This window comes from Canis lupus, chromosome 12 (genome assembly GCF_048164855.1).
Source record: "Canis lupus baileyi chromosome 12, mCanLup2.hap1, whole genome shotgun sequence".
Taxonomy (NCBI): domain Eukaryota; kingdom Metazoa; phylum Chordata; class Mammalia; order Carnivora; family Canidae; genus Canis; species Canis lupus.
The window spans coordinates 16467850-16484424 of record NC_132849.1 but is presented as its reverse complement, the minus strand read 5'-3'; the positions used below and the strand labels follow the sequence as shown (position 1 = coordinate 16484424).

General features: G+C 37.3%; 1 protein-coding gene across 10 annotated transcripts in view; it reads left to right on the top strand.

Annotated features, from left to right (window-relative positions):
- M1AP (meiosis 1 associated protein) overlaps positions 1-16575 on the top strand; it is a 78856-nt gene that overhangs the window by 4962 nt on the left and 57319 nt on the right. For all 10 annotated transcript variants that reach the window (XR_012004270.1, XR_012004268.1, XR_012004269.1 and 7 more), the window contains exon 2: positions 927-1217. Coding sequence is in view for 6 of the 10 variants with exons in the window: in XM_072769937.1 (XP_072626038.1) it covers positions 978-1217 (240 nt within the window). In the remaining 4 variants the exon portion in view is untranslated. The remainder of the gene's footprint in view (positions 1-926; positions 1218-16575) is intronic.

Below are 16575 nucleotides of genomic sequence, written 5' to 3'. Positions count from 1 at the left end.
ATGTTCTCATTCCTAATATCGGTTCTGTGTACTCATTTTTCTCATTTCTGAATCTGAGCCCTGAAATAAGTGTGAATAGCCAGAAAGAAAGAAAATATGGTATTAAAGACAGAGAAAACAGTACAGCAAACACACTGAAGTGAATGGTATATTTGGTTTTATTTCAGTGAAAAACTTGAGGTGGAGAATAGCCTCCAATAAGACTGAAGATCAAGTCATAAAGGGTCTTGAATAGGTCTTGTGGGAGAAAACTTGGTCATATTTTTATTTTTAAGAATTACTGCGTACCAAATAAATACTGTGCTAAACACTCGTAGATAAAATTGACAAGACAAGTTCTCCAGCCTTGGGAAGCTCACAGTGTAGTGAGAGAGACAGTCATAGAAACAAATTATAAGGGATCCCTGGGTGGCGCAGCGGTTTGGCGCCTGCCATTGGCCCAGGGCACGATCCTGGAGACTCAGGATCGAATCCCATGTCGGGCTCCCGGTGCATGGAGCCTGCTTCTCCCTCTGCCTATGTCTCTGCCTCTCTCTGTGTGTGTGTGTGTGACTATCATAAATAAATAAAAATTTTAAAAAAAGAAATTATAAAATGTAGTAAAATAAATGCTGATAAATAAAGTTTATGAGGGCAGATAGCTTACTTTGAGACTGAAATTTGGCCTTTGTGTCTCTTTTTTAGTTCCACTCAGCATCTGTAAGCAGTCTCAGCCTTGCATTACAGATAAACATCTAGATTCCTTGGGAGCTGTTAAGATGGGATAGCCTAGGAATTTGAGTTAGTACCCAGTCTGACTCCTTTCTGGACTTAGTGCTCTAGTCCTGTGTTCATCATTTAAACCAAGCATAATTTCGGTTTTTTTTGTTTGTTTGTTTTGTTTTTAGTTTTATGAAACCCAGTGATTTCTCTTTCCTTCCCTGTAGGTATAGAGAATATCCAGGTAGTGGCTTCAGTTCCACTTCTGGTCTGTAACCATGTATCATGGACGAAGTAGTGGTAAAGGACCCTCTAATCCCGCGCAGCTTTACCAGCAACCTCCAAGGCTTCTCATTGTGCAAATTGCTCTACATTCCTGGGCTGACATACGCTCCAACCTCTGTGAGGCTCTGCAGAACTTTTTCTCTCTAGCCTGCAGCTTGATGGGCCCCAGCCGCATGTCCCTCTTCAGCTTATATGTGGTGCAAAATCAGCACGAGTGTATCCTTCCCTTTGTGGTGAGTGTATCTATATTTGATCATTTTATCCTGAAAGCAAATAATGAGGTTTCTGGAGCAGTGATCTCAATTATTATTAACTGTGTCCATTCCTACACCCAGTACTCCACAGGCAACACAAAGAAAGCCAGATGTCATCCTGCACGTGAGGGGTTTATGTAGAGGCCGCTTATAGGCAACAGGCTTGAGCAATGGAGGGTTGATGAGGGCAGAAGGGCCCACAGCCTCCCCCTGGCAGAATACTGACAGGCCCATCAGACAACCCACCTCAGAATATCCATAAGCCCTAACTGACCAATGCGCTACTTAGAACCAGGCACAGTTACCAAAAAGGAAAATTCCATACGTCCCAATAACTCCTCACCTTCCTGCACTAAGTACAGCTCCACTCACTGCCTCCTTGCAAATAGTCTCTCCTTTGCTGTCTTACCCACTGTTCCTTGCAGATGGATTCAGTAAACTTCTGTCTCCTTTGTTCTGCGTCACACCAGTTTCTCCTGGACCATTGCCCCACATTTGGGGTCCCCGATCCCATCAAGAGAGACACAACAGTTTATACTGCGGAAGAGGAACTCTCAAATTATTAATCTGAGAGTATAAATAGGTCACATCTTGCCCCACTCCACCCCTGAGCTGGAGAGAAACCTTGGCTTTTACAGTCCTTTGGAATGTAAGCAACTGACCCTTTTCATCCCTCTTTGAAATGCAAATACAGGGAAACAATCTAAATGCCTTTAGAGGTCTCTGGCTAGTAAATTACCCTTTAATTTCCAAGGTTAATGTCCTTTAACGGAGGTTCCAGCTTTCTTTGCTCAGAAAGCCAAACTGTTAAGACAAATGAAAATATTTTCATTACAGTTCCCCATATGACTCAAGTGAAAGAACCCCTGAGATTTCAGAAGGCAAATACTGGGTCAGGGGCAGTGCTTCTATAAAGCCTTCTCACACATAGACAACTGTCTCTCCTCCTCCTCAAAGAAATGCAAATCTTCACTTTCTCCTCTATATAAAGTTCAGAATTACAGGGATGGGAAAGATTTCAGAGGTTCTAGTGTATTCCTTTCTTTCCAGAAATGGCCTAGTGGAAAATCAGGACTTTTATCCCTACCTGGTGGGAATAAGACCTTCCTCCTAGACTCTATGGGAACAACAGAGCCTGAACTCCCACCCACCTACCCAACATTAACAGGGTATCTCTGTCCCTCCCTACAGAGATGGTGTCTGAGGAGACAGAGTAGAGGCCATGTGGGAGCTACAGTGAGGTGTGTGTCTCTCTCAATCAGATGGGAGTCCCCAAATGTGGAGCAAACTGATGGGGTGGAAGTGGGCATGGGGGGCGGTGGTGGTGAAAGGTTTATCAGAGGCAGAACAAAGGAGATAGAAATTTATTGAATGCATCCATAAGAGAGGGCAGGGCAGGACAGCAAAGGAGAAACTGTCTGTAAGGAGGCAGTGAGTGGAACTGTATTTAAAGCAGGGAGGTGAGGTATGGGGATGGACCTATGAAATTTTCCCTAGGTATCTGTACCAAGTTGTAAGTAGCCTGTTGGCTAGTTAGGGCCTATAGATGTTTTGAGGTGGATCTCTTGATAGAGCTGTCTGTATTCAGCCAGGGGCTTGGGGTCACTCTGGGCCCTTTTGCCTTGCTGTACATTCCATTGTTCAAACCTGTTGCCCAAAAGTGACCTCTACCTGAGGTACCTTTTTACCTCCAAGGCAGGGTGACATCAGTGAAGGCCTAGTGGAAAGCCAGGACTTCTTTTTTTTTGTTGTTTTTTTAATATTTATTTATTTATTTATTTATGATAGAGAGAGAGAGAGAGAGAGGCAGAGACACGGGAGGAGGGAGAAGCAGGCTCCATGCTGGGAGCCCGACACGGGACTCGATCCCGGGACTCCAGGATCTTGCCCTGGGCCAAAGGCAGGTGCTAAACCGCTGAGCCACCCAGGGATCCCCAAAAGCCAGGACTTCTATGCCCGTCTGACAGTAATGAACCTTCCCTATCCTAGGGTGTCATGTAGAAAGCCTGAACTTCCACTCCCACTCAAAAGTAACAAGACACTCTCTCTTCTGGGCTAATCAGAAGCCAGAGTCACACCTAACCTGCCAATAATTACATGGAAACCTCACTTTCCCTATTAACACAGTACCAGGGGAAGCCTGCTAAGGCAGAAGATTTAAACAAGATCCAGAGTCTTATAATACCCAAAATGTCCAGAATACAATAAAAAGTCACTTGTTATATCAAGAACCAGGAAAATCTGAACTTGAATGAGAAGACAAGGGACACCAACACTGAGATGATACAGATAATCAAATTATCTGAAAAAGACTTTGAAGCAACCATTATAAAAATGCTTCAGCAAGCAATTATGAACATGCTTGGAACAAATGGAAAAACAGAAAGTCTCACCAAAGAAAAAGAACTGTAAAGAAGAACCAAATAGATGTTTTAGAACTAAAAAATACAATAACCGAAATTTTAAAAACAAAAATCTTCAAAGGATAGGCTCACCAGCAGAATGGAGAGAACAGAGAAAAGAATCAGTGAACATGAAGATACAATAGAAATTACCCAATCTGAGTAACAGAAAGAAAATAGACTTTAAAAAATGAACAAAGCCACAGGGACTTGTGAGACTATAACAGAAGATCTAACCTTTGTGTCATCAAAGTTCAAGAGAAAAGGGGAAGAAGGATAGGGCTGAAAAAAATATTCAAAGAAATAACCACTGAAAATTTCCCAATTTTGGCAAAAGTTATAAACTCAAAGATTCAAGTGGCTAGTGAGCCCCAAACAGGATAAATGCTAAGAAATCTGCTCTGTGATACATCATATTCAGACTTCTAAAAACTAAAGACAGACACGTGGGTGACTCAGTGATTGAGCTTCTGCCTTCGGCTCAGGGCCTGATCTTGGGCATTCTGGTTGGACTCCTGAGTACCACACTGGGCTCCCTGCAGGGAGCCTGCTTCTCCCTCTGCCTGTGTCTCTGCCTCTCCCTGTCTCTCATAAATAAATGAAATCTTTAAAAAAAAAAAATCTACAGCCTTACTGATATTAAATAAAAACAAATGAAAAAACAAACAAATAAAAACAAATAAAAACAAATAAAACAAATAAAAACAAAACAAAACAAATAAAACAAATAAAAACAAATAAAACAAATAAAAACAAAACAAAAAAACTAAAGGCAAACTCTTGAAAGCAGAGTACTGCCATCTTATCTATAAGGAAAAAGCAATCAAGCAACAATAGCTTTTTTTCACCAGAAATCATGGAAGCCAGAGGAAGTGTCACATGTTTTGCATTCTTCAAATGCTATGAGAAGGGCAGCCTGGGTGGCTCAGCGGTTTAGTGCTGCCTTCAGCCCAGGGTGTGATCCTGGAGACGTGGGATTGAGTCCCACATCGGGCTCCTTACATGGAGCCTGCTTCTCCCTCTGCCTGTATCTGTGCCTCTCTCTCTGTATGTATCTCTCATGAATAAATAAATAAAATATTTTTTAAAAAAATACTAGGAGAAAAGAACTGTTAACCCAGATCTCTTATCTAGTGAAAATATCCTTTAGGAATGAATCAGAAATAAAGATATTGTTAGATAAAGAAAAAGTAAGAGAATTTGTCATCCGCAAACCTTAACAGAATAGCTAAAGGAAGTTCTTGAAACAGAAAGGAAATTATAAAAGAAAGAAAGAATCTTGGAATATCCAGAAGGAAGAAAGAACAATAGAAAGAATAAAATATAAATAAATATAATAGACTTTCTATTCAGAGCAAAACTTGTAACATTATCTGATGTGGCTGTTAATGTATATAGAGGAAATATTTAAAATAATTGCATTAAAAACAGGGAGGGCAGCCCGTGTGGCTCAGCGGTTTAGCACTGCCGTCGGCCCAGGGTGTGATCCTGGAGACCCAAGATGGAGTCCCACGTCAGGATCCCTGCAGGGAACCTGCTTCTCCCTCTGCCTGTGTCTCTGCCTCCCTCTCTCTCTCTCTCTCTCTCTCTGTGTGTGTGTTTCTCATGAACGAATAAATAAAATCTTTAAAAAAATAAATAAATACAGAGAAAAGTAAACATTCTACATAAAATATATATATAATGTAACACTTAAAGCAACCACTTAAAAATACCTCAACCACTATAGATAAAACATAATTCTAAAAAATTCTTCAAAAAATGTAAGTAACCGTCAGTAAGATAGGTAAAAGAAAACAGAAACAAAAACTGAGAGAGTAACAGAAAACAATAAGTAAATTGGGAGGCTAACATACCAATAATTAAATGAAAATTGTCTAAATACATCAGTTTAAAGAAATAGGATGGCAGGGTGAGGGAAAGCAACCCAGCTGTATCCTATGTATAAAAAAACTAACTTCAAACACAATAGAAGTAGGTTGGAAAGTATAAGAATGGAAAAAGATGTACCCTGATACATTAACCAAAACAAAGCGGAAGTGGCTGTATTAATATACCAGATAAAGTAGACTTCAGAGAAAAGAATATCAGATACAGAAAGGAATATTAAACAATGATAAAAGAGTCAAACCAAGAAGAAGACCTACCAATCTTACATGTGTACACACTAAACAAAAGAGCTACAAAGTATGTGAAGCAAAAACTGATAGAACTGAAAATAAAAATAGACAAATCCATAATTATAGTTGGAGACTTCACATGTCCTCTTGACAACTGGTAAAACAACCGGAAAAAAAATCTACAAGGGTATAGAAAAATATTAGCCAATAGGATCTAGTCAACATTTATAGTATGTTCCATTCAGCAAGAGCAAAACACACAGTCTTTTCAAGCACTCACAGAATACTTATCAAAATAAACCATATCCTGGGCCATAAAAGAAACTTTAACCAATTTGAAAGAATTGAAGTCATGCACAGTTTGTTCTCTGACCACAATAGATTCAAACTAGAAATCAGTAACAGAAATATAATCGTAAAATCTCCAAACATTTGGAAACTGAACAACACATTTCTAGATAACTTACGGATCAAAGAAGAAATGGCAAGAGAAATTTTCAAAATATATTTAATTACATGAACATTTAATACTTCACGTTCAAAATTTTTGGAATCCTGCTAAAGCAGTGCTGAGAGGGACATATTTCGCGGTAAATGCTTACATTAGAAATGGAAAAGTTTCAAATCAGTAATATAAGATCCCACCTCAGGAAACTAGAAAAGGAGGAACAAAATAAACCCAGAGCAAGCTGAAGGTAGGAAATAATAAAGAGCGTAAATGAATGAAACTGAAAACAAAAAAAGAAAATTGGTGAAACAAAAAGCTGATTCTTTAATATGATCAATAACATGGACAAACCGCTAGCAAGATGTGAATCTTCAGGTGTGATAATATGGTATGAAACTCAATGCAAACATTGTAGGAAGGTCAGCTTCTTGGTTTTAAAATTGTGCTATAATTATATAAGATGTAACCACTGGAAGAAACTGACTGAAGGGTATACAGGACCTCTCTGTACAATTTTGCAACTTTCTGTGGATCTATATTTATTTCAAAATAAAAAGCTAAAGAAAAACAAAAGTGATTTTACACACTCACTAGAATGGCTACAATGAAAAAGGCATTACTGACAGGCAGTACCAAGTGTTGGTGACAATGAGAAGAAACTATAACCCCTATTCATTGCTAACAGGAAGGTAAAATGATACAACCACTGTGGAAAATAGTTTTGTCAGATTCTTAAGAAGTTAAACACACACCTTCCATGTAACCCAACAATTCAACTCCCAGGAATATAACCAAAAGAAATGAAAACGCGTCCATACAAACACATTTACATGAATGTTCATGGGAGCATTATTCATAATAATTGCAAACTGGAAACAGTTAAAATTAACTGGTTTTGGTTTGTCTATTAACTGGTGAATAGATAAACAAAATGTTAATTCTCACTGTATATAATCCAGTGATTATATATACCCTACTAGTACACCGAGAACACAATGAAAATGATAGTGATGTTTACAGCCATGTGGCATGTATGTTCCTCTGTTGTGCCATTTTCCTTGTGAATGTCTGTCCCATAATCACATTTGGCTTTTTCTATCTTCTTTCAGGCAGTAGGGCTAGAGAAAAGTAGAGAATGATCTAGAAAGGCAAATGGAAGATATCTGGCATAGGAGGCTTCTTGAAAGATGAGCTCATGTACCAAAAGGTTAAATGATTTTTTTTTTCCTCTTTCTCATGTGACTGTGTTATATGCCTCAGGCACTCAGTACATTTAGTGCTAGGCAAATCCCATGATCCTTTAATCATTCCATTAGAGAAGGCAGACATTTCTAGACTAAAAACCACTAACTCAGGAAAATTTGCAAGCCAAAAATCCTTCCAAAAAAATAGTAAGTTCAACCTTGGTTAAAAGCTCAAGAAAATTACTTGGAACAATGTCATTACCTTATGTATAGAACAGCCTGATCATTGCCTAAAGAAAGTGTTATCTTAAATCCACTGCCTCTAACCTAAGTAAGTATTTAACATTTTCCATCTGCAAAGTTACCTCAAAATACAACGGTGAAAGATAGCAGGTGGGAAATCTTGCCCAAGATGAATACCTCAATATAGCTCTTCATATTTAATTTCTGAGTATTTAATTTCTGAGTGTAATCCTGAGCTTTTCATAAGGAATAATGACAGAGGAATCATAATTAAAATATTAGAATTCCTTTTATATCCATTGTGGCCTTAATATAAATAAAGCTGAGCAAAATGATTAATCTCCTCTCAAAGCAAAATTTCAGAAGAATTCCCGTACAGTGAATATCTTACCAATTATTTTTCCTTTTCATGAGAACAAAGAAATTATTTAAATCATATATGACCTACAATGGAATTTTAGGACTAATAATAGTCTAATTTGGCTATGACATTTACTTCCTCATCTTTAATAGCTGACATTCAAATGAAATTATTTAAAAGTGACAAATAATAGAGATATGTCACATTAAACAGTATAAAAGTAAACTCCAATAAAAATAATATAATAAACTATAATTGAGTGCTAAAGGAGAGGGAAGGGAAGAGTAAGAAAAGGAAATTTATAAATTTTGTCATTGTTTATAATGAAGATTTTTGTTATTCATTAAAGGGTAGTACTAAAGAAGTAACTTAAGGTAATTATATAAACTTGTAGTTATAAATACTAAAAAAAATACAAACTTTTCTGATTATGACAGTAAAAGGTTGTATAGCGCAAAAAGTTATGCAGTATAGTGATTTTTCAAAAGCTATGAAAATAGTTGTACCTTCTGCTCAGGCTGTGATTCTGGGTTCTGGGATGAGCCCCCTGTCAGGCTCCCTGCTCAGCAGGGAGTCTGCTTCTTCCTCTCCCTCTGCCCCTCCCCCTGCTCCTGTGCTCACTTGCTCCCTCTCTCAAGTAAATAAATAAAATCTTAAAAAAAAAAAAACAACAACTATGAGGGGCACCTGGATAGTTCAGTCGGTTAAGCATTTGCCTTCAGCTCAGGCATCATCCTGGGACCCTGGGATTGAGCCCTGCATCAGGTTCCCTGCTTGGCGGGGGGCCTCCTTCTCCCTCTCTCTCCTCCTGCCACTCCCCCTACTTGTACTCTATCAAATAAATAAAATATTTTTTTTTAAAGCATGAAAATAGGGCAGCCTGGGTGGCTTGGCGGTTTGGCGCTGCCTTCGGCCTGGGATCTGGAGACCCGGGATCGAGACCCATGTTGGGCTTCCTGCATGGAGCCTGCTTCTCCCTCCGCCTGTGTCTCTGCCTCTCTCTCTCTCCCTCTCTGTGTCTCTCATGAATAAGTAAATAAAATCTTTAAAAAAAAACCATGATAATAGAATATATGTTAATATAAATATATATGTCATATCAATAAACATAAGTGTGCTAAATTCACCTATTAAAAACTCTGCTGTATTCAAAAGATACAGCTGCAAAAAAGTTATTCAGAAAGGTTGACAATAAAAGAAAGGGCAAAAGCATACTAGGCAAATGAACACTCCACCCAGAAGAGCATGATCTTAATATCAGATAAGTCTGAATTTGGAGCAAAAAGCACTAAATGTTACTAAGAATGTCACTTTAATGCTAGGCACAAAGCAGAGAAGAGTAGAGAATATGGACGCATATGGATGATATTCAGCACAGAAGGTTTACTGGAGGGGGAGCCTATAGAAAATATGTCACTTTTGAGTGCCTGTGTACCAAATAACATACATCAACATTTTTTTAAAGATTTTTATTTATTGATTCATGAGAGACACAGAGAGAGGCAGAGACATAGGCAATGGAAGGAGAAGCAGGCTCCATGCATGAGCTCGATGCGGGACTCAATCCCAGAACTCCAGGATCACATACTGAGCCGAAGTTAGATGCTCAACCACTGAGCCACCCAGGTGTCCCAGCATCAACATTTTTAAGACAAATGTGGTCGTATATGTATGTGTGAAATCTCTACCCTCCTTAAGTATTCATGGAATATTCACAAAAGTCAGCCATCTATTAAGCCACAGATAAACCCAAAACTTTAATGAATTCTAAAAGTAGAGGTAGTTTATTATGTATTTTCTGAACACACTGCAATAAAACTAGAAATAAATGACAAAACCAGAGAACAAAAAGTATCTACCTAATGGAAATTTTTAACTGTTAAATAAATTTGCAGTCCAAGAGGAAATCCAAGCTAAAATTGCAATATGTGTAGAAAATAATAATAAAATACTACATATCAGAACCTATGGGTTATAAAAAAGACAATGCTATTGCTTCTTGGTCTTTTGGCTAAGATCAAGTGTAAAAAAAGACAATACTAAAAGGAAAATTCATATCTTTAAACTATATTAATGTATTTTATATTAGTAAACAAGAAAAACTAAAAATAAATGAAGCATGCAACTTAAAAGACAAACCTAAGGTAAGCTGAAGGAAGGAAATAATAAAGATAAAAACAAAAAGTAATATGAAAATTAAAAATGGTGGAACAAATTAATAAATGCAAGTTTCTTCCTTGCAGGGAAAGTAGGAGATAAATAAACTGCTAGTAAACTTAGTTTGAGGAAAAGGGCAGAGGGAGAAAGTGCCTATACACAAATAAGAGAAGGGGAAAATAACCACAGATACACTTGGGTGAAATGCATAATTATTCATGAAAATTTAATTACCAAAATTAAATCCAGAAGTGATAGAAAAATCTAAACTCACCATTTCCCACAAAACAAAGTTGTCAAAGAGCTACCTTCCCCCCAAATAAATTACTGAGACCAAGTGATTTTACAGGAGAATAATACTAAATTTATAAAGAATAGATCATTACTATGTTTTTTAACAGTTTCATACCAAAGGAAAAAAAACTCCTTTTTATGAAGATAACACAATATTGATACTAAAAGCCAGCAAATATTACACAAAAAAAGAAAAACTACAGCAACCTCACTTATGAATATCTATTCAAAATTCCAAATAAAATACTGGCAATACAATCCAGCTTATATATTTTTTTTAAAGATTATTTATTTGAGAGGGAGAGCAGGGGCAAGGAAGTGGATGGAGAAGAGAATCTCAAGCAGACTCGCTGCTGAGTGCAGAGCCCAACAGAAGGATCCATCCCACTACCCTGAGATCATGACCTTAGCTGAAATCAAGAGTCTTAAATCAGAGGCTTAACTGAGCCACCAAGGTGCCCCAAGCTTATATTTAAAAAGATCATATGCCAGGAATTTTTTAAATGGTGCAATAATAAAGTTTACTGTATTAATACATCTAAGAAAAATACATGATCATGTTTCATCTCCATAAATACTGAAAAAAAAAGCATTTAATAAAATGCAACATCCAGTCTTATTTTTAAAAAACAGTAAAATAGGTATGGGTAACTATGCCTAAACACAATATATGTTTATGACAGCTCAAGAATCAAAACATACTTCATGAAAAGACACTAAATATGTTCCTGTGTTATCACTATTATTTAAAAATATTCTGGAGATTTTCACTGCTGCATTTACACAAGGGAAATACATTAGAATATAAAACTAGGAAAGGAGGAGATAAAATGATTATTATCTGCAGCTTAATGATGTCCAAGAGAATAAAACTAGAAAATTATTTCAAACAGTGAAAGAACTCATTCTGGTACAAGAACTAATACAGATACTAATACCCTTCATATATCCCAAACAAGAAGTTAGAAGTTAAAGTGGCAGAAAAGATCACATACAATAACCAAAATTATCAGATAAATACTTAGGATTGAAATTAGTAATATATGTGTAAGAGTTACATGAATTAAAATCCTATTGAGAAACATTAAAGAAGATTTGCACAAATTAAAAGTCATTAGTTTTAGGGAAGATTCAGGCCAGAAAGATATCCGTTATCTCTAAATTAATCTATAAATATAATGGGATTCCCAATAAAATTTCCAACAGGAAAACTGGATATCCAGATAACAAAGTTCAAATTAGAAGCAAAACCCAAAACAAAACAAGCAAAAAATAGCTAGGAACTATTCTTCTCAAATACTAAACATATTCAAAGTGTGATACTGGAGATTGAAAAAATAGGGCAATAGAGGGCAGCCCGGGTAGCTTAGCGGTTCAGTGCCCCTTTCAGCCCAGGGTGTGATCTTGAAGACCTGGGATCAAGTCCCACGTCAGGCTCCCTGCATGGAGCTGCTTCTCCCTCTGCCTGTGCCTCTGCCCCTGTGTGTGTGTGTGTGTGTGTGTGTGTGTTTCTCATAAGTAAATAAATAAAATCTTTAAAAAATAAACAAGGAAAGTTTACACAGAGAGTTTTAACATATTTTAACATGTTAAACTATGATAATAAAGCAACTATAATATATGAGAGCTTTTTATGGTACCTTAGGGCTGAGGGAGTAATCTCAAGGAAAAACAAACTTGAAAAGTAGACTCCTTTCCCAAGGTTGGAGTTCAGGACCAGTTGGAGAAAGTATAGTTACAGCTCACTGGATGCAGAGAAGTTCACTGGTTTTCCCAAGCCAGAGATGGAAAGCAGGATGCACTCTTCCAGGTGAAAGTGAGCTATAATCAGTGACTGGTGCATAAATGTGTAGAGTAGAGATACCAATGTGGACAGGATGCTTGGAGCAGACAGGGTCCATGTGGAAAGAGCAGCATCATTGGGAGGGCCACAAGAGACAAACCTCTGAGGTGAGCAGAGGAAGTGAGGCATTAGTGCAGGAAGGAGGCCTGAAGTTTGCAGTGTCTGTGCCAAGATGATTGCTGAAAGGTGATCACCAAGTCAGGGCTCAGAGGTTGCTAGGGTCTTAGCTTAGACTGCTGTAATAAAATACTATAGACTAGATGGCTTAAACAGTACACATTTATCTTCTCAAAGTCTGGGAGACTATAAGTTCAAAATCAAGGTGTGAGCATGGCCAGGTTCTGGTGAGAGCCCTCTTCTGGCTTACAGACAGTAGATTCTTGCTATGTGCTGAGATGGCCTTTCTCGGTACAAGCATGTGAAAAGAGAGAGCAAGCTCTGGTGTCCTTCCTCTTCTTAGAAGGTCACTAATCCCATCATGGAGACTATCCTCATGACCTCATCTAAATCTAATTACCTCTCAAAGGCCTCACATAAATGCTACCACATTAGGAGATAGGGCTTAAGTATATGAATTTTAAGGGAACATAAACATTCAGTCTGTAACATCAAGGGCCTGCTAGTTTGGGGTACTCTCTGTTAGTGTGGAGCACTATCAGATGTTCTCACACCTCATTGCTTTCAGCAGAAAAGCACGTTCCTCCTGCAGTGTTCCTCCAGTGCTCTCTACTCAAATACTTAACATCATGGTCCATGTAAAGGAGAAATGTTTAAAGGGATTTTGTCCATTATTGCAGAGATATATTGAAGGGTGACTTGGATCTAAGAGGCAATAAATTGATAATTTGGTCACAGAACATGGGGGAAAATATCAGAGTAAGAAAGGCTTTTCTAACTATAATACAAGACCCAAAATTCAAAAAATAAAAGATTAATAAATTCAGTTGTATAAAAATAGAAAATATGTGCTTGGCAAAAGAAAAATACTATATAATCAATAAGGTAAAGACCAATAATCCAATAGGAAGTGAGAAATTATATACATAGATCTCAGAAAAAGTATAAATGAACCTTTAACATACCAAAATATGTTCAATTTCATTTATAAAAGAAATGAAAAAAAAACTTAAAACTACATTGAGATGCTATTATTTTTCACCTGTATGATTGCCAAAGATTTTTTTTTATGATAGTCACACAGAGAGAGAGGCAGAGACACAGGCAGAGGGAGAAGCAGGCTCCATGCACCGGCAGCCCGACGTGGGATTCGATCCCGGGTCTCCAGGATCGCGCCCTGGGCCAAAGGCAGGCGCCAAACCGCTGCGCCACCCAGGGATCCCCAAAGATTTTTTTTAAGTCTAATACAGTTCATGAGGTTTTAAAGAAACAGGCACACTTACATGCCATCTATGAGTATATAAATTAACATAATTTCTATTGGGTGACAGTATCACAATTATATACCCTTTGATCCAGCAAGTCTGCTTTTAGGAACTTATCCTACAGCTATATTTTCATTGTGGAAAGATGACTTATATATTATCATTTCAGCACTGTTTGCAGTAGAAAACATTGGAAGCAATCTAATGTCAATCAATAGGGAATTGGTAAATAAAATTATGTTCTGTCCATTAATGGAATACTCTGTCACTATAAAAATTAAGACACTTTTTATTTATTAAATGAAAGGATTGCCCAAGTACACTATGCAATAAAATCAACAGACAAAAGAGTATCATAGTATCTTTTATTTGGGTAAGATGAAAAAAATTATATTTTATATTTTTTTTCATGTAAAGAAAAAAATCTCTGGGAAGTTACCCAACAAGCTACCAATATTGATTGCTTCCAGGAAACCACTAGTTAGTTGCAGGATGAATGGAAATGTGATTTGTTTTCTTTTTCTTTTTTAAGACTTTATTTATTTATTCATTAGAGACACAGAGACAGGCAGAGACATAGGCAGAGGGAGAATCAGGATCCCTGCAGGGAGCCTGATGTGGGATTCGGTCCCAGGACACCAAGATCACAACTTGAGCCAAAGGTGGATGCTCAACCACTATGCCATCCAGGTGCCCCTGATTTTTTTTCCACATATAGTTTTATAACCTTTAAATTTTGAATCATGTGCATGTATTATATATTGAAAATAATAAAAATAAATACTGAAAAAAGTTTGTGGTGATAAAATGCGATCTGTATATGGAGATTCTATGTAGATTTTTAATTTTTGTTCTTACTGATAAAAATATTTTTGAAAAGCAGTGACCTAAACTATGTTCTAATTTTTTCATCTGGTTTCCAATAAGATATCAATCTGAGTTGTCCTACTAAACTGCCTAGAGCAAGGAGAACACACTGGTACTAGATCTAGGTAGAGAACATCCTCAAGGCGTATTTGTACTAGGAGTCTACACAAAAAGCTGAAAGAAATGCAGTGAGAGTCCATCAGTCCTTACTTATTCATCCAAACTTTCACCTCTCTGTGCAAAGTCCATCTAACTGAATCAGGGTCTCCACTCTACACCTTGAAACCCATCCCAAGATATCTAAGACAGAGAACTTGAGTTTGTGGTGTAATGGATAGGAACTCCAAACAATGTTGTAGGCAACTTCAGTATCTGATTCACTGGGCAGTATTTCAACTCAGCAACTTCGTAAAGCACATTTGAATCTTCCACATTGGAAATCCCAAACTTTCCATCCAGGGAAGGAGGAGGAAAAGTTACGACATTTGACTGCTCAGATTGCACATTACAGATAATGGCACAACTCCAGCTGAGAGACACCAAGCTTCATATTCCTACCACCCATTTTCTCCCTCTTTATCTAACAGCTACCTATAGGTTCCTGACCCCATCTTTTGGATTTGGAACTCAAGTCTGAACTACTTACACTATTACTGTATGAAATGTTGCCTAGGCAATTCATGAGGGAAAAAGCTAGGAATATAAGATTTTCTGTAGCATTCATCAGTCATCAACCTTTAATATATGGAAATTGTTTTCCGGCCAAGCTATATGAGCTCTTCACATTCTAGGCAATTAATGTTTCTGCAAAGTCTGCATTTTAACATCACTTCCAGAATCAAAGTGAATACCTGACAGATCAGATTCCATTTTCAAGGAATATAACACATAGTTCTGTTTTAGCGTACTTTCTGTTTAACTTGTTTCTGCATGATGTAATCTTGTAGTTCAATTGGGCACATGGCCTCTTGCTATAAGAGGTTATCAACCAGAAGTGTTCTCAAGCAATAAGTCACCTTATTATTTGATAAATGTAAGAAAGAACCAGCTTAATTTCTAATATTTCCAAAACTATTGAATTTGGCAGAATTTTCCAGTACTCAAATAGGCAGTATTTTCAAACTTTGTTAGATCATTTCCTAAAGGTTATTGTAACCTCCTGGCAGAGACATCAGCAGGTCATCCTTTTTTTTTTTTTATTTTAATTAGAGGAGATAAGCTTTTTGTTTCAGTTTTCATAATAGAAATGCATTTTCTGATTTTAAAAATTATGGTTTCATTTTAGAAAACTTAAATGCAGAATAGTCTTTTGGGGCACCTGGATGACTCAGTCAGTTAGGCATCTGCCTTTGCCTCTGGTCATGGTCTCAGGGTTCTGGGATTGAGCCCCATGTCTAGCTCACTGCTCAGCAGGAAGTCTGTTTCTCCTTTTCCCTCTGCCCCTCCCCCTGCTCGCTCTCTCGCGCTCTCTCTCTCTCTCAAATAAATAAAATCTTAAAAAAAAAAAAGAACAAAAAAGAAAGAAAAGTCTTTAGGTTATTGCAAAGTTGACTCTTGGAAACACACTTTTACTGTTGGTTCCTCCCAAAACAGTACCAAAAAGAAAGTTGAGGAATTTTTTTTAATAACATTGAATCAGTTAAGATTAGTTTCAGCTATGAGTAATAGAAACCCCAAAATAAAAGTAGCTTAAATAAGATATAAGTTTATTTCTCTCTCAAGTAATTTTAGGCAATCAAGGCCTAGTGTGACAACTCCATAATTAATAAGGAACCATGCTTCTCCTGGCTTGTTCTCTACCATCTTACTACCATCTGCAACACAGCTACTATCTTGTAGGCCAAGTTGACCATTCTTATACTTGTGTTCCAGGAAGCAAGAAAGAGGAAAAGGAAAGCAAAGGAAAGAGGAATAGTAAAGATTAGAGCAGAAATAAATGATATAGAAACTAGGAAAACAATAGAACAGATCCAGGAGCTAGTTCCCTGAGAAAATAAAATTGAGAAAACCCTAGCCAGACTTAATCAAAAGGAAAA